This window comes from Haliotis rubra, unplaced genomic scaffold (genome assembly GCF_003918875.1).
Source record: "Haliotis rubra isolate DU_JTF1 unplaced genomic scaffold, ASM391887v1 Scf98, whole genome shotgun sequence".
Classification (NCBI taxonomy): Eukaryota; Metazoa; Mollusca; class Gastropoda; order Lepetellida; family Haliotidae; genus Haliotis; species Haliotis rubra.
In genome coordinates this window covers 1486889-1506421 of record NW_025767723.1, presented here as the reverse complement: position 1 = coordinate 1506421, position 19533 = coordinate 1486889, and the positions used below count along the sequence as shown (strand labels likewise).

Genomic DNA, 19533 nt, shown 5'->3' with positions numbered 1-19533 from the left:
GGTATGGTATTTTAAAAGATCTACATGACTTTGGATTCCAAGGCCGTTTGCCTCAATTTAAAGTTTTCCAAATGAATGACAATTTCAAGGCCGCGTGGGTTCTACCATGTCTGATTATTATCATTGTCACATGTTATGGTATCCCAATTGCGTAGATCGATGCTCATACTGTTGATCACTTGATTGTCTGGTACAGACTTGTTTATGTACAGACCGCTTCAATATAGCTGAAATATTGCTGAGTGCGCCGTAAAGCGTAACTAACCCATACTCAAAGGTAGCTGAAACAGCGTAAAATAATTGTCCTCCGAAGAAGGCAGGTAAGTACCGTGACAGTATTTTTTATCCTGCGAGGTTTTAAGAGTACCATTTCTGTTAGTTTAACTGGTTGGTTTCACAGTCTGCGTATTGCCCTTAGCCAGAGTGATAGTCCAGCTGGGGTACCATGCAGGTAGCAGAATTATGGTGTGGTGTCCTAACTTTGGGAGTACCTGGTGTTCTGTAGCCGTGGTTTTGATATGAATAGTCACATTTTAATACTGACGTGCTAGTTTTAGACCAACATCTGTGATCATCTAGTTATTGTACCATCGTTTTAGTATGAAAAGTATTGTTCAAAATTGTCGCAAAACTGTATAACTTGATTAAGTCACAATATGACTGACTGTAATGCGTACAAATTTGGCGGCCAAATACATTTGTTTAATGTGTGATTCGGATAAACGTTCATTTTCTAACATAATAACATACGGGAAATAGCTTCTCCTCGGTGTGGTGTGATTGCCCTATGGATAAAAGTAACACTCTCTCACACAGACGCTCGAATGTCCAGCCTGCTTTATTATGAAACAAAACCCAGTCTCATAAACAAAGTCTTACAATACAGAATGCAATGGATGCTATACATTAATAATTACTCACATCTGATGGCGGAAGGCATCAACTCATTCCCAGAATAACTGTCACTGTATGCTCACAGGTCAAACTGTGGACTGAAACTCGACAGGGAATGTTCACAGTTGTTGGTGATTCTTATTCGTATGTGTGTGTGTCTTCTTGATATACACGTTCAAATGTAAGAGAAAAAAAGGAATAATCACAGCTGTTGCTGATAAAACACGTTCAGTATGTACATCACACAGAGACATGATTCATTTTATTCCAAGAATGAAAAATACCAAATAAAGAACAATTATTATGTATTATTCCGTACTACCTGACCTTTAAAAGCATAATTTATTAACATACATATAACTAGCATTGATGGTTTGCCAAGCTACATTTTGTGTAGAAATATATTGAATATTATAACTCTGTGTGAGCCATGGATGGGGTGTGTATCTTGATCCGATTAAACAACCAATGTTAATGTACGATTCACAAATATTTGGCTATAAAGGGAGGTGAAGTGCAATGATGTTTAACGTCTTAATGTATAAAATTATTCCACTTTCATAGCGACATCTATGTGCGTGTGTGTGTGAAAAGTTAATAAAAGCCAGTCGATTGTACAATTGTGACTATATCATGAGTATATTTATATTTCAGCATTATTACAGCTATACTATGTTGTTTGTAAACAATTCCTGAAGCCATTTTCTTTGGTAAATAGGAAATCGTGAAGAGCACATTCCTCGTGGTAAGTGCTGGGTAACGCTAATAGCTCTTTCCCCGTGTTGACCCGGGGTACAATAGGTGGTCACCAGCCCATTTATGGTCGTACAAGGCGACCGAAATGGGCAACCTGATGGCTGTCGGTGGAGGACGGGATTCTGGTGGTTGAGTGCACTGGTTCCTGTCCTTTGCTCAATACACCACGTCGAGCTTGACCTGAGAATGGGCCCAGTCCTATCAAACAGCTGGTCACACCAAGCCATGGAAATGTTTGTTGAAAACATAATTATTGAATTGTTAACGTGCCGATAGTCCTATGCCAGAAGGCGGTTGTTCATGGGGCAATCCGGTAGGACTTATCTTTTCGAGATATTTTCCTGGTCGAGTATATCCTCCTGGTATCCCTGGTGTCGATTGTTGGAGACCCAGAAAGCATGAGGGGTCGTCCTTGCTGACGCTCCACGGTGGGTGGGGAGCTAGGAGGGTGAATCATATTTTTCTACCATAGCACCCCCACTTAAAAAAACGTTCACACGAATCGTTTTCTTCAGAAGATGAAGCTCAAGCAACCTCGTTTCATTGTAATGTGTGCACCTGATGCTTGAATCTATTTGCTGTAGCAAAGGGCATTGAAGGATTGCCCGGTGAAGTGAAAGAAATTAAGAGGCTGCCATCTGAGTTCCCTAAGTGCAGGAAACAATTATACACACAGATTCTGCGTTCCACTCACAGATTCAGATATCATACGTTCCATAAACGTATAACGACATTGACAAACAGATGAAGCTTATACTGTTCTATATACAGCTATGTTTTCTCTTCACGCAAGCAAACCATCTTTTGAAACTGGATCTTTTCCATGTACGTCATTTCTTATGTATGTATTTTCAGCTTGGCCATCTTTCTCCTCAGATCCAAGTGGAATTAGTTCAACTGGAGATGTGCCTGTGACATCTTTGTCGTACGCGCTCCTGTAAGCAACGAACAAGGTACTTCACAAATGTACATAAATGTGTTCATGTTATATATACAGTACAGCCATGCTTATATATTGATATACAGAGGGAAGCATGTGTCTTATTCAATCCAGCTATTACACATACTATCAACAAAAGGAGTTAATTGTATAAGTAGACTGACGTTTGCAATCCATTATATTCATTTTCTTCAAAATTTCATTCAAAATTGTACTGATTAATTTCAGCGAAATCGTGAGTGATTTCCATCAACCATCATCTGATTCCCCCTTAGAATTGTCCCTTTAGAATGGATAAAAATGTGTTATATATATATATATATACACCTTATATTCGACATTTCGATCCACAAAGCGTTCGTAACTTTAATCCTGTCGTAACCCTATAGTTTATCATAGGCTTACGAATGTCGTATCGCTACGAACGTTCTGTGGATCTGGACCCAGGGTAATATCTATGGTGACTGATGATATCTCACACAATATCCGACGATTGCAGTCAGTCGTTACAAATCTCTATGCTTATAGTCGTTAAAATATACAATACAGCAAACAAAATATGATAATAATGGAATAAAATGTTAACGATGTAATAACATAGATAGAATTTATTCCGATCTTTGCATGAAAACTCAATTACAGTATATCTGTTCATGGTCTTTTCTTTTACAAGCTATTTCCGATTCACGGGACAATAAACACGGTAAGGTTTTATTTCTGCAAATAAAACAGGGAAAATCCAATTAATATGGTAATATTTATTATGTCTATTTCAATAGGCAATTCGGCGGTGGGGTAGCCTAGTGGTTAAAACGCACGCATGCAACGCCGAAGACCCGGGTTTGATTCCCCACATGGGCACAATTTGTGAAGCTCATTTCTGGTGTCCCCCGCAGTGATATTACTCGAATATTGCTAGAAGCGGCGTACAACCATACTCACTCACTCACCCACTCAATAGGCAATTTGAACTGAAACTGCATATATGGAGTGAACATCTTCGGAGACAAAAAGGAAGACCAGGCGCAGAGCAAACTGCAAAATTACTTTCCATGTCTGATACTGATTCAGCTACAGAAACTGAGCATAAGACTGATGCTGATGTTGGGGTGATTGTCATGATGGAATACTTACGTCCCGAGCATCTCAGCTTCCTTGATGGTTTCCGGTAGCCTCTTATTCAGCGTTTCCGGGAGGAGCAGAGCCAGAAGTGCCGCCAGGATTGTGATACCCCCGAATATCAGCATTGGGAGAATCTGACCAAACCGCCCTGATACATGCAGTGTCTGAAATGTGGTGATACATGTTAGTTCGTTATTTCAAAGAATGGCGTCAAGATACCAAACGGTGGCACTGGTTTCGATTTAGACTTAGTTGAACACATTGCTATGGTTATTGTTAATGTTAATGTATGTAAACACATGACAATGACAGACGATATTATGTACAGGGCATAACAAGGGCCACCTGGTATTTATTAATGTTGAGTTCAAGTTAAAGTAAACGTCCGCCAGTGAATTAAAGTTAAGTAGACACAATATGACCCAGATTTCTGACTATATACAGTTGTCTCACAACTACACGTATACCACACATTAACTCATAACTCACACATTTATCTCACACTTCATGTATACTTCTTCCAGTTCTTCTTTTGTTCTTAAACAATCTTTCGTCAGTTAATGTCTTCCAGCTAACCTGTAACGTCATGCTGTTAATCCATAGCTCCGCTTCCTATCTTTAATCACTCCATCTTAAGCCTTTCATGTTCCACATTTACAAGATTCCTCCAACTCATCAAATATCATCGATGTTTGGGACATTTTATTTCTCTAGCTCCAGACTTACAATCACACGGGTTTCCCACAACTCACCAGGTCAACAATATATGGAGAGAGTAGACTTCCGACTCTACAGCACACAGAACTAATTGACATGCCAAATGTCCTTGACGTGGTCGGCATGAGTTCAGCTGTGAAGGTGTAGACGCTACACATGGCAGCAGAGGCACACGTGTTTCCGATGATAGCGAGGATATTGATGGCCCATTTCTCAGCTAATGGACATAGAGGCAGAGACAGTACACTGGATTTGCTGTCATCGACATTAACTTAAATGTTGCACAGACGTTGAAATAGATATTTAGGTCCTTCCTCATGTTACACCTTCAAATTAACTACACATGTGATCAATGTAAGCAATGTTAAAGGTGACGAAGCATTTTTCTCGACATGCATGCATTTACATATGTATATTTGTCAATTCTACAAATGCCATATCACGTATTTTCGCACGTCCATTTATATAAATGTGTGTGAATTCTCGAAATGAAACTTACGTGTATCCGAAACCAGGACTGGGACCAAAGGCAGAATGCATGCTGCCCCTGTAAGTGCCATCGATATACACAGCAACAACTTGCGGCCAATACGATCCATTAGGAAAAAGCAGGACACATATGCAGCAGCCTCTACGGTGATGAACAAGAAGAAGTTGAGGTAGATGCTACCAGCGAGGTTGTTGACGTTCATGCTGAGGCCGTAGAAACCCATTCCAACTGCAAACCTACAGGGCCATTGAAAGACGGAATATATTGAAGTGAAGAGAAGGAATTTCAGTAATGAACATAGTTTCATTTATTGCTAGATTCACTATTCAAAATTATAAAAGTATTGGGGGAAATAAGTACAAAATTTAATGTCTTCGTTGATGTGGCTAAACGTTTGCCGATGTCACTTTAAATTTTAACTCACTCACTCGTTGCTGTGGACACACAGACAACAAGGTAAGACTGTCAACACTGTAATGAACCTTCCCACGGAAATGTTGTTATTAACCACTTATCTCACTTTATGAAGTAGTGAGTGAGTTAGATTTTACGCCGCTTTTAGCAATATTCCAGCAATATTACGGCAGGGGACACCAGAAATGGGCTTCACACATTGTAGCCATGTTGGAAATCGAACCCGGGTCTTCGGCGTGACCAGCGAAAGCTTTAACCACTAGGCTACCTTACATCTCCACGTTATGAAGTAGCCGATAATAAACAGACCCTAACATTAACATTGAAATACATGTATATGTTTCCAACATTGTAAATATACTGAAATGAAAGCCACGCGTGTGTCTGATCTACTAAACATCGTACCAGTTATAGCAGATGATGATCATTCGCCGCATCATCACTGATGACTTCAAGAGATTCCAGAATGGTTCTTGTTGTACCTCTTCCTTTTCGATATCGACCTCATCAAGAATATCTGGATCTAGTTTAACTTTATTCTTCTTTGACATACTTGCCATTATGGTTTTAGCCTCTTCCCTCTTTCCATGTTTAAGAAGCCACCTTGGAGACTCTGGGATAAAACTGCGTGGTGCATAAACATAACCTTGTTTGAGAGCAGTGATACTGAGCATATTTCTTATACCTCGAAATCAGCACTATGTCCGTATCTTATTTTTATTTTAAGGCAATTGAAACCTGTTCATTAGCATAATACATAAATTACATCTAGCATAACTTTCCATTCACAGTCATATACTTACTACAAATACACAAAGAGAATTGCCGGGATGCTGACAATCAGCTGTCGAGTCTTCCAGTCCCGGAAGAGATAGGCTGTAAGAGCTGACACCATGTTCCCCGCGCTCCAGAAGAGGTTCATGGCAACTCCTGCCCACATACGCTTAGACGGACCCACTATTTCCATTCCTGTTTGTAACATACAAGGTCAACGTTCATTGTTAGTTGTACAATGCGGAGATATAATACTATTGCCATAGGTGGCCTCATCAGTATCTCATGTGCATTATCTGAGTTGACTTCTACTATTTTACGACTTGTAAGTAAATAAACTGTGACTGAAATCGTCAGCGACGATCCACGATGAAGACTGTGAATCTACAGGCGATAATCCAAATAGGCCATTGCCTTACCAAATACGAAGCAAACGAGGTACTGTCCCAGGGAGCAACAGTGAATGATTAAATCAAGGATGAAGATCACAGGGACTGAGTTGGACCACACCAGACAGATGCTGAGCAGCACCAGGATGAACATGTTAGAGATTATAACCGGTCGTCTTCCAAACCTGCAGAAAAAAACCCAATATAATCTGACAAACCATTCACCATCACAGCTTATAGTAGTATCCGCAATGAAACCCGATAATTTTGTCGAGTAATGAAAAGTGTGTCATATGTAATATGGAAACCATTATCATTATTGGGATACAAATAATTATCTTGGATATTAATAGGTTGCATATTGAAGATTCATAATGGATGAAGGTAACTGAAACTTTGTGGAATAATCCACCTATAGGGCAATGATTGTGTGCATTCGTCTTTCTTCAATGACCTAAGCACCTCCGTTAAGGAGCAAAACGTGTGGAGATTGGATCCAACGAAAGCGTATTAATATCAACGAAAATATCATTTGTTTGAAACTCTACAGGATCAGTATATGTCTGTACTTCAGAGAAGATTAGATCGGCTAGGGGGACAGGACTTCTTACCTTTTGATTCGGAAACACTGTAAATCGGCTACTTTCTACTCTTTTCTCTTTTGTTTCAGAAAATAGCAAAGTTATATTGCAAGGTCTGCCAATTACATTTTACTCCTGTAAAAGGTGTCAAAACAAATTATTGTTCAGTCTGCTCTTACGCATACAAACATACCCACTCAATGGACTCATGCTACCTGTTTTTTGTAGATCCACATTTGGCCATATCAACTTCAAGGAACTGGAATATTGTTGACTAGCGTGAAAGAACATTAATGCATTCCCTCTCTCATGCAATCCGTTATGTACACTCACATGTCTGACAATGGACCATTAATCACAGCGCCGACCAGATGCCCAAACATACCAAGCATCTTGGCATGACTCACGTAGGACCTCTTCTCGCAGACAAAATCCAGCTGGAACGAATACAGTGCAATCAGTCATGCAGATTTGATTGGACCTGTTAATGTTAATTAATGTGATACACATATGACTGATTCGTTGCACAAAGGAAATAACAACCGCCCACACACATTCCCTAAAGGTGGTGATACCCATAATAGGCATACACAGTAAAACTATTAATGATTTTTAATCTTTTTATCATTGATTTCGAATTCTTCTTAAGGTACCACTTATCATGTTCAAAACTGAACATGTTGTTGAAAAATATTTGACATGTATCCCTTTATCCTTGGCTCTTAAATTCCTCTTGTTTAAAACTTCCTGCCATCGTTTATTTATAGAAGTAAGTAGGTGGCACAAAATCCCACCCGAAGAAAGAATGTGTAACCTCTGCGACACGTGTGATGTTGGCGATGAATTTCATTACATATTTCTCTGCCATTTCTTCAAACATCATCAGGAAACTTATATCCCAAACCATGTTTAAAAAGCCCAATATGTTAACATTTAACGAATTGTTTAACTGTATAACAAATTAGTGCTTTAAAAATATATGTATATTCTGTAATACCATCAAGAAAATTGTACAATCTTCCATATAAACCATCTCGCCTTCCTATGTACTGTATATTTGTACCTCTTATGCCGAGTATCCCGGACTGAGCGAAATAAAGGTTTTGTTCTGTACTGATTCATGACGCAATTCCACACAAAGTGTTATCTGTTGATGTAGTTTCACTCAGTTCCAAACTAAACCATCTGAATATGGGAGAAGTTATGCTTCTTGGTTTACAACTTACCGTCTCTGAAATCGTGGATATGAACTGTGATTGGTCGTACACCCAGGCATTACAAGGCTCTGTGATATTACTTGTAGAAGGCCAGATATTGGAGGTATTGGTTTGTAGATACAGTTGGCAGCGAGAATACTTCTCATCGCCATAGTAAGCTGATGTCATGGGAATGGAGCGGTTTATGAGTTGTTCGTGAAAGTCATTCTGAATTTCGTAGGTGTCATTTGCAAGTCCCGGAATAGCGCACCTGTGATTGGAAGAACCATAGTGAGTGTGTTATTGCAGTCAGTGTGTTACAACATGTTAAATATCTGCCATGATACCGGAAAAGGCAGAAAATATCACAATAGTATTACCATACTAATTAACATTAACAAAAAAATGCTTCAATAAGAAATATCATAATAAATGAACAATTTAAAAATTTGAATCAAATTGTTTAACATCCCCTTCTCAACTAAAATTGCATTATTTCCACAGTGTTAGAGTCATCCAGGGGTCGCATTGTGATATGTCAAACATCTTAATTTGGTAATAGACCCTCATGACACGATATATGGTTGCAGAATAGCACGTTCCTCTTTTATAACATTTGTGACTATATGTAGCCTTTGTAGATATTAAACAAGCTTGACTTGGTTGATCGTTCTAAATTGTGGCAATGTATCACAAAAGTTGTCCCGAGGGGCAAAATGTATTCCATCTTGAAGGCTATGTATGCAAATGTTAAATCATGTGTTCATTGTGGATATGATCTCACAGACTATTTTGAGTGTCCTAATGGGCTGCGTCAGGGATGCGTGCTTAGTCCTATTCTGTTTTCCCTTTTCATCAATGAATTGTACTTTGAAATTATTAATTAAGCATAACTTCTAAATACTTCTCTTTGCTGACGATGTATTATCAGTATAAGACTCTGTTCTTAGACTTAACTGAATATTTTTGAAAAATATAGTAACGAATGGACTACCGGTAAATTTGGAAAATAAATAAGATTGTAGTATTTAGGAGTAGTGGACCTACATCTACGCATGGAAAATGGAGTTTTCAAGAAAAGCCTGTCAACGCTATTAATTCCTACACATATATTAGTTTGGTATTTTCTCACTCCAAATGTCTTTTCTAAACTGTCCGATTCTCAAATACAACCAATTGTACCCTTTATGCCGCACTTTATGGTATATGATGAATGTGCTAGATATCCACTACAAATATATTCACAAATTAGATGCCTTAAATTCTGGTTAAACTTCTGGACATGCATGAACAACGTCTACCGAAAATAGCATACAGTATGCTCTTACACAGTAGCTATAGGTAAGGTAACAGAGGCTTCACGTTTTCGAAACATTATATTCTCATACGGTTATGGCATTGTCTGGTTGTCCCAGACAGTTGGTAATGTTTGTATATCTTTTGAATGGATTCAGGAACGCTCTATGAATATATTTGTTTCAAAATTGCCATTCGAATTTAGACGAAAGTACACGATATGAATCTTACAGATCGTTTAAATGTCTACTTTCTGTTTCAGTACAGGGGCCTTTCATATCTCAGAAGAAATTACTAAATGTGTTTATAAAACTTTAATAAAGTAAAATATCTGCAACATGAGCACAGTAAAATTTAAGGCCACACGTTTTAAAACTATACGCTATGGTGTTATTCAATTATATGTAATAACTTAAAAACAAGTGTCCTTCATCAACACATTGCAAATTTGTTTGTCCTCGCTTCTTAGAACACAAATGTAAGAAGCTGGACGTCAGCATGGTAAGCCCTGTGAATAAAACGAGGAAACATTTCATTTAATCAGTTTTTAATGTACGTATAACACAATTAATCTTGAAATTAAGCCTTGTGCTTTAAAAGTTGAGAAAAATATACGTATTTCATTATGCCGTCTTCATGTGCCTATGACAAGACTCGACGTGCCCACACATATGAGAGAATTGAAAGATAAAAAAATGATCTCTTTTAATTTTTAAAGATGGCTAAATGTCAATGAAAGCCGAATCTCACCACTGATTGACATGGCCCGTGAAGGGGGGGGGGGGGGCGTAGTTGGGATCTAGGCAACATGTTAGGATTCATCAACGTCAACCGCAATGGCGAGGCAGTTTGACTGTCATGTGTCTACCATCATTAGATTAGTCGCAAGGCATCAAATGACAGTCAGTCCCATTGACGACATATGCTTAGTTCTGAGTTCGAGAAAAACACTTTGTTTTCACTTTTGCTTCCTTAGTATATACCCACGACAGCAGCATGCTTGATGTTGTAAATACCTTAGATCAATGCTGGCCATAGTACGGTTAGTTTCTAGACAATTCGAATGGGGACGTTTTGGCGCTCTATTCGTGACAGTTTCGAAAAATCTGCTTTAAATGTCAGTAAAGATCCTAACGATGCCTCTGAGAGATGTAACCCACACGAAAATGCACTGAAAAGTAACTTTGCGAAATAAGTACCTTTATCAATCATTTTAGGCGAAATATGCAAATCGCAGTGCGTTTCGTTTCTGGTAGAGTATACATATGTTTAACTTTGAAGTAAATAACGGGACAAATTTTGGGGTATACATTTGTCATTGAAAACGTACAAATTATCTGACCTATCCAAATACATATGTATCCTAGAAACATTACATAGGGAAGTAGTGCTCAGTTTGTTAGTCTGTGAGCTGGCTTTAACGCTGAATGGTCGCACGGTGATGAGGGAGGAAAACCCAAAGTGACGTACGTCTTAAAAGTTGTCCAATTAGCCGAAACGAACATGCACAGGCATCGCGGAGACAATTCTGGAATCATAAACAGGGCGCCAAGGATTCGAAACAGCGAAATAAAAAAATCTAAATTCTCTTACCTGTGTTCAGGAACGGCAAACAAAAAGATAACTGCCTGTATGACTTGGATAGACCCGGGTATTGCTGGTAGACACAGAAGTATATACAGCCATTTCTGGTACGGGCCAAACTCCCCCAGTTGTCTCAACACGTCGTCAAAGTTCATCCTTCTGTAAAAGCACCGTCGGTTGAGTATGAGTGTACTGAAACTGTAACAGTGACTCAACACATAACTAAGCACAACCTTAAGGTACCGTTAACTTTATGTCGAAACGTCGCCTATACAGAATAAAGAAGTTGTATATCCATAAAAATAGTCCTCATTCTTCATCTACCCAACTTCTAGAATGAAAATCAAAGAAGTTTATGACATGAGAGTGAAAGACACTGTATGTACCCCGCGTGAATATCTCCCGCTGACTGTAAATGTTGGGCTGGCGGTTTTCTCTGCGGCCTGATGACCCGATTCCTCGCTGTCCCTCACAGGTCCATGATTTCTAATATCATAAAGGAAACCATGCGTGCACGTAGACAAGTTACTGCGGGCCTCATTTGTCACCGCCACGAGGTACATTCGATGTATGTCACAGGTGAGAAAGATATATCCTATGTTTACGGCCGATGGGTTTTAGTACATTATGTAAAGACAAGAGCACAAAATTGAACACAAGATAAGTCAAATGTTACCAACATCACTTTGGAAAGATTTGTGAACTCATAGCATACCAATAATGTTTATCCAAATAACTTTCTTTATGAGTTACTGGGGAGCCAATTTTCATAAGGTGATGTTATTTTATACCAAAGCATCGTTTTCCTAATTAGATTATTATATCAAAAGAGGTTTCTGACAACATGACATAAGAGTGAAATCAAAACTGATGAATATGAATAAAACGCATTTACTGATTTATTGACGATAGTGCTGTTATTGCGAACATAAGTTAACTGTCAGTATTATGTCATACATCTTTATAAAGATATTATTACACTACTTAAGTACCCTATGACTTAGATTAGCTGTTCATGGTTCACGTGGTACATGTGATTTGATCAGAGCGGATGATAAACATAGCCGAAAATATAGATAAATGTAATGCACATTGGATCTGTTAGCTTAAATCAATCTGAACAGCACAATACGAGATACTGGTCCCGGATTAAATCCGATGTTCGTCATCAGTGTGACCCTTGGCAGATAGTGGAACGTGGTCGGTTAGTTGTAATGTTTACAATTTCCTATAACATATAACTTGTAAGATATTTGTGACACCGTGTTAGTTGTAATATTTACAATTTCCCATAACATATAACTTGTAAGATATTACTGACACCGTGTTAGTTGTAATATTTACAATTTCCAATAACATATAACTTGTAAGATATTTCTGACACTGTGTTAGTTGTAATGTTTACAATTTCCTATAACATATAACTTGTAAGATATTTCTGATACTGTGTTTATTTACCCATGTTTATACAAGTACGATCTCTTAACACGTCTTTACATAAAGTGGCCAGGGTATCTTATCTGGAGTTTATGTAAACGTGTAAACTCTAGAAATACGTATGTCAAGTAAATAAGCATACGTAATGATGCTGTAACGGGTGTTTCATCTGCGTGACACCCTGTGTGGGCTTGAAATGAACTCCACGTGATTAAGGCCTGAGAAGTTTATCATTTGGTGCTACAAGCAAGCATCTGTACATGTATGTTGCTGACAAATTTAAAGACACGATCGGTGCGAATCTGCCATTCGAATCATTAATATCAAATTATAACATTTTCTGTATTTTGTTGAATAACTTGCCTATTTTTAGGAACCGCAAAAACACACAACTGTCTGATTAACCCAGATTCCCCTTGTTGCCTCAACTCGATGTCAAAATTCACTTCACTGTCAACGTGCAATAAACACGTCAATCACATGAGTGATTGAGTGAGTTTAGTTTCACGCCGCACTCAATATCATGAGAATCAGATAACCACGTATACTTGTGTTCGTCGCCGTTGCCTTCACACTCTGTATGGTATTACGCTGCTTTCAGCAATATTCCAGAATATATACTGACGCTAAAAAGTAACTGTGCATGACATAAAATTGCATAAAACAACTATTAAAAAATTATATAAATAACCCTAAACAAACATGTAGCAAAGCGCTTTGCGTGAAATTTTATGCGCAATGAACTTAATCACTTTTTTGCAAGTTTTCTGACATCTGAAGTTCACACATCTGATATCGACAATTGAAGTACGGCTGATTATTCTTTCGCCTCTGAATGTTGTAGAAAACATGTTAATTTCAAACGAAAATGCGAGTACGTCATGTCACGGCTTATAGAAAATCAGATGATCACATGATCAAGTGAATAGTAACGCACTGCGTGACCGTGTCACAACTGGTTGGGTCTATTATTGTGAGGGGTACAACTTTGTCAGTTGATTGTCAACATGTCCCAACAGCCGAGACAAGGTCGCCGTTTGACATCTCAGTGTCGAGAAATCGTCAGCGATGTCCTAACTTTCTTTAAAAAAGAAGCTACAGATGGTGTTCCGATCCGGGCTTTTAGGCAGCGAGCAGCAGCAGGAACTGGTGTTTCCAGTGCAACCGTGGGCCGAATAGAACAAGAAAGGAAAAAGCTCCCCTATTTAATGAAGTTAACTCGACCTGCCGTTTGTGCCATTTGACCTTCCGGGACATGTATATGTAGAGTAGCTCAGGTCAAGCTGAACAAGCTGTACCTTATTCCAGTAGTATATAAAGGGCCGGAACACCAGAAAGGGACTTTACACATTTTACCAATGTGGGTAATCGAACAAACGCTTTAACAACTATGCTATCTCACCATCCCTTGTTATCTTCAACACATTGTTTACTGACGTGTTCATGTCCACTTATGTTTGTCATGGCCATGTTTGTCATGTCCACTTATGTTTGTCATGGCCATGTTTGTCATATCCACTTATGTTTGTCATCTCCACTAAGGTTTGTCATGTCCATATATGTTTGTCATGTCCACTTACGTTTGTCATCTCCATGTTTGTCATGTCCACTTATGTTTGTCATGTCCATTTATGTTTCTAATGTCCACATTTGTCATATCCATGTTTGTCATGTCCACTTATGTTTGTCATGTCCACTTATATGTGTCATGCCCATTTATGTTTGTCATGTCCACTTATGTTTGTCATCTCCATGTGTGTCATGTCCACTTATGTTTTTCATGTCCACTTATGTTTCTCATGTCCACGTATGTGTGTCATCTCCACTTAGGTTTGCCATGTGCATATATGTTTGTCATGTCCACTTGCTTGTCATGTCCATGTTTGTCATATCCATGTGTCATGACCACTTCTGTTTGTTATGTCCCTTTATGTTTGCTATATCCATGTGTCATGTCCACTAATGTTTGTCATGTCCTCTTGTTTGTCATCTCCATGTGTGTCATGTCCAATTATGTTTGCCATGTTCACTTATGTTTGTCATGTCCACTTATGTTTGTTACTCCACTTATGTTTGCCATGTCCACATATGTTTGTCATGTCCATGTGTGTCATGTCCACTTATGTTTGCCATGTCCAGTTATGTTCGTCATCTCCATGTGTGTCATGTCCACTTATGTTTGTCATGTCCATCTTTGTCATGTTCATGTTTGTCAGTCCATGTTTGTCATGTCCCTGTTTGTCATGTCCATTTATGTTTATCATGTCCCTGTTGTCATGTCCACTTATGTTTGTCATGCCCCTGTTTGTCATGTCAATGTTTGTCATGTCCACTTATGTTTGTCATGTCCATCTTTGTCATGTTCATGTTTGTCAGTCCATGTTTGTCATGTCCCTGTTTTTCATGTCCACTTATGTTGTCATGTCCCTGTTTGTCATGTCCACTTATGTTTGTCATGTCCATGTTTGTCATGTCCATGTTTGCCGTGTCCATGTTTGTCATGTCCTCCACTTATGTTTGTCAAGTCCACTTGTGTTTGTCATGTCCATGTTTGTCATGTCCATCTTTGTCATGTTCATGTTTGTCAGTACATGTTTGTCATGTTCCTGTTTTTCATGTACACTTATGTTTGTCATGTCCCTGTTTGTCATGTCCACTAACGTTTGTCATGTCAAAGTTTGGCATGTCCACTTATGTTTGTCATGCCCATTTATGTTTGTCATGTCCACTTGCGTTTGTCATGTCAAAGTTTGGCATGTCCACTTATGTTTGTCATGCCCATTTATGTTTGTCATGTCCACTTACGTTTGTCATGTCAAAGTTTGTCATGTCCATTTATGTTTGTCATGTCCATTTATGTTTGTCATGTCCACTTATGTTTGTCATGCCTATTTATGTTTGTCATGTCCACTTATGTTTGTCATGTCATCTTATGTTCATATTTAATTGTGTTCGTGGCTGCTTGTGTTAATGATGTCAATAACAAGGACGTCTGGCCCAGACTCGATTACATATATTTATGCGACCCTGATGATTTGTGATTATGGTTATTCGTGGACGTAATACCTACTTGTGCGAAACGTGATTACGCAAAATCATTTGGCATAGATTATAGTCTAGCGTAGATTATTGTTTTGTTTGTAGTTTATCATGTATCGCCTTCGAAATGGAAACTGTGAGGTTTACTAATACCACCCACTGAACGATTCTGTGTGTGTGTGTGTGTGTGTGTGTTCGTGTGTGTGTGTGTGTGTGTGTGTGTGTGTGTGTGTGTGTGTGAGTGAGTGAGTGAGTGAGTCAAAATGCCCCAATTTATTTGAAATGATTAACCGTATGCCATGAATGCATAGTTTTTGTCAACGTCGATATTATATTCTCCACATAATATTATATAGTAATATTTTTCTGATAACCGGCGTCCCCACTATGTCATCATGCTTTCTCCACGTCCACGAAATGTGTGGTCAGAGCGACTGCTTTCCCTGCGTTACATTACATGCAGGACCAGATTTACTATTTTATACCACGTTTTGTTCGACCAGAACCTCTCAAGAGGTCATACCCCTCATGGACGATGGGATAGCTCAGTTGTTACTGTGCTAGCTCATTACGATGAAGCTCCCAAGCGATACCCAATTTGGTGGCAATGTATGAAGCCCATTTCTGGTGTCCCACTCCGTCCCGCTGAAACACTGGTAAAAGCGTTTTATCCAGAGTAAGTGAGTGAGCTAATATTTAACGTCACATCGGCAATATCTCAGCCATATCGTGACGGAAACAATTTATACAAATTGAATCAAAAATAAAAACATTTTGTAGAGTAAAACCTGTCGACGATGGACAGTAAAAATACTACAGTATCAAAGATATGAATATACGGGGCGCGGTGGGCGAGCTGTCTAAGGCGCCAGGCTAGTAATCCAGCGAGCTTGGAGGTGCTGGGATCGAGCCCACCTGTGACCGGGTGTAAAAAAAACCTTGGAGTCAACGTGTGCAGACTCTTTCAGTGTTGTCACAACCCTGTGCACTTAAAAGAACCCACGAATCCGTTGGTATATGACCAGATGGTGGCCACATAAATACGTGCAAACACCTAGTTGCGGGTACAGCAACGTGCAGTAAAACTTGGACAAAGTACTGTGACTATGCGTCCCAGTCCACCCAGCTGTGAATGGGTACCTCGTAAGGATGGAAAAGCCACATTAACTCGGTGCGCCAGGTAGGCAGCAAGAGTTGTATGCTCCCCAGGGAGTTGAGATTGAAAAATACGATGTGCCGTTGTGATGGATATCCAATGATCAAGGGAATACAAAGCGCCTTTGAGCAGTTGTACTGGATATCGGCGCTATACAAATGTTTGTATGTATGTATTATAAAACTAGGATGTAAAACTAAAACATTTTAATTAAAGAAGACAATATACAACACGTGCTAAATATCGCCATCAACTGAAGGTAGATCTCCATACTAGGGACCATGGGGACTTACATTACTTTTGATACCTGCATGGACTCTAGCTGGATTTACACCATCCCTTCAGCCGCTGGCGATGGTAGGAAAATTTAGCCGAAATTTAAAAAACAAAAATACTACGATTAAAAAGTATGGTTGAGCGAAATTGTCTTTGAAAGTTTTGGGCACGTACGTACCCTCTCAGGAAGACGTTGTATCCAGAAACAGACTCAACCAGGGTACTCCAGAAATCCACCCACTCAGGTATCTCACCGTTATTCATGTGGCTATAAGATATCAGAAATGGTAACTAACCTGGACATTGTGGTTTCAGGGTTCATTATCCTCCTTGCCGAAACACGCAACGTGTGTTCACTTGCTCGGTGGCTTCGTATGTAGGAGAAATTCCGGATTCCCATGTATACCGCGTGCTGATGCTGATAGTTTCAATGTGCATGCCACACTGAGTTGTTCCGGTGTTTCCAGACTTACTTGTGTTTTAAAGGTTTATTGTGTGACCAGGCCAGTTTTCTATGTCAGCATTCTACAGGAGATTCACATCTGCATTTAGAAAAGAAATTAAAAAAAACGGAAAGCGTCATGAATATCGAAGCGTATGCACATTTTCAGAATACTTTTTTAAATATATTAAATCCCGATTTCATGTATGCAAGGACTTCAACAATGCATTTATGTTACTTCGATTACCGCTCAACTTTATTTGATAAGTTGTCATACAGATTATATTGGCTATTTGTGTGGAGCTTCATTTCCATCCGTCACAACTCTCCTGCGGTAAACTCCAAGGACGCCAGAATGACAAGAATAACAGTGGTCACGAATGTAATCTTTTAAGTTAAACATAAACGTTGGCAGATGTTGTACTCTCGGGAAGTATTTCTTACCCAGACAATTTTGAAAATTCATCTGTTTCATGATCGGGTCTTAACACAAAACATAATAAATATTCCCTTGAAAAAACTGTGTTGAGTACTTGCACACATGTACATGTGCCCTCCCAAGACGTGTATCTTAAAAAAGAACGGTTCATTATTAAATGTACAACTTATGTAGAGTGAGTGAGTTTGCTTTTACGCCGGTTTTAGCAATATTCCAGCAATATCACGGCGGGGAACACCAGAAATGGGCTTCTAACATTGTACCCATGTGGGGAATCGAACCCGGGTCTTCGGTGTGACGAGCGAACGCTCTAACCACTAGGCTCCCCCTGCGCCCCAACTTATATAGAACTGAACAAAGTATACAAGATGTAATGTCGTACATGCTGAGAAGAAGCGTACATTATGTGGTATATTAACAAAAAGGTATCTCATGGCATTTCTATTGACAAGATGAGGTGAGGTGAAATTGGGTTTTAACGTCGGGCTTGAGAATATTTCGCTCATATGACGACTTGCATGCGTGTGTATGTGTATGTGCTGCTGCTTGTACTAGCCCAGACTGAAGCTGGTTTTATAGTGCTAGCCCACTGAGATACCATGCCGCAGTGAAGCATGAATACCCCACTCAGACACATTATACTGACTCCGAGCCGACCTGTCCTTGTTGTACCCATTAATGCCGAGCGCCCGGCAGGGACCAACAAGTACCATATTTTAACGTCTTTTGGTATGACGCGGTCGGGGATCGAACCCGCGACTTTTCGCTCTCCGTGCGGACGCTCTAACCACTACACCACGGAGGCGGTCTCTATTGACAAGAAATGTAGAAGTGTACATAAAGTCAGTTTAAGGTTGCGTTAAGTGTTCATCGTCATCGTGTCAGTGTTAAAATGTCACATGATATATCAGTGGGCGAGCACGATTTAAAATTTGTCTTTGGCGCCACAATTCGCTGTGTAGAGTTGCCTCCCTTGGGCAGGCCAGAATCCTGTACTTGTGGGTTTGAATCTGGGTTCACCTTGATTAAGTTATGTCAGCGCCATAACCGTGTTCGTGGGATTCACCGAAGTGATATATGTCTGAGGCCTGCACCCCTGCGGTCTTTGCTCCCCAATTTAGCTGAAATGTGTTAGAACTAGAATACTGATACAAGTTGTGAACTCACCGTTTTCAAGTGCAAGGACTAAGTCGTTAACATGGATTTTGCGCATCCAGTCGGTTTCGGAAGCAGGATGCTTGGTTACGAGCAACCTGAATTATCATTATTTAAGACCGTTAATAATGTATGGCTGGGGGGTTGGGGGTGGGGGTGATGATGATTTTAAGGTGGGGCACCCATTTTTTTCTGGGTTGGTACTAGGGTTCAGCAATTTTGTGCATACAGATATTTAAATTATATGATTAAAAAGTGGGACGGGGACGGTTTGTATTGGTTTTGTACATAGCATGCAGGGGATGTCACTTATTTTTACATAATTGTCGGGGAGGTTACCTTTCACATTGTACATGCTTCTTCATAAAATTCATCATCATCCCCCTAGCCATAAATTATGAAAGGTTCCAAAAGGTTGCAAAAATCAGTTATGTCG

The 19533-nt window shown here is 39.4% G+C and overlaps 1 protein-coding gene across 1 annotated transcript; it reads right to left on the bottom strand.

The window, feature by feature from the left end:
• Positions 1 to 820: 820 nt before the first annotated feature.
• LOC124265464 (organic cation transporter protein-like) lies at positions 821 to 17581 on the bottom strand. The gene is made up of 11 exons (XM_046700265.1): positions 17358 to 17581; positions 11163 to 11312; positions 8304 to 8544; positions 7411 to 7514; positions 6527 to 6681; positions 6137 to 6302; positions 5739 to 5957; positions 4929 to 5155; positions 4465 to 4646; positions 3725 to 3876; positions 821 to 2585 (listed from the first exon to the last, which is right to left on the bottom strand). Exons 1-11 carry the CDS (start codon positions 17363 to 17365, stop codon positions 2435 to 2437), a joined length of 1755 nt encoding a protein of 584 aa, XP_046556221.1. The 5' UTR covers positions 17366 to 17581; the 3' UTR covers positions 821 to 2434.
• Between the last annotated feature and the right edge of the window lie 1952 nt (positions 17582 to 19533).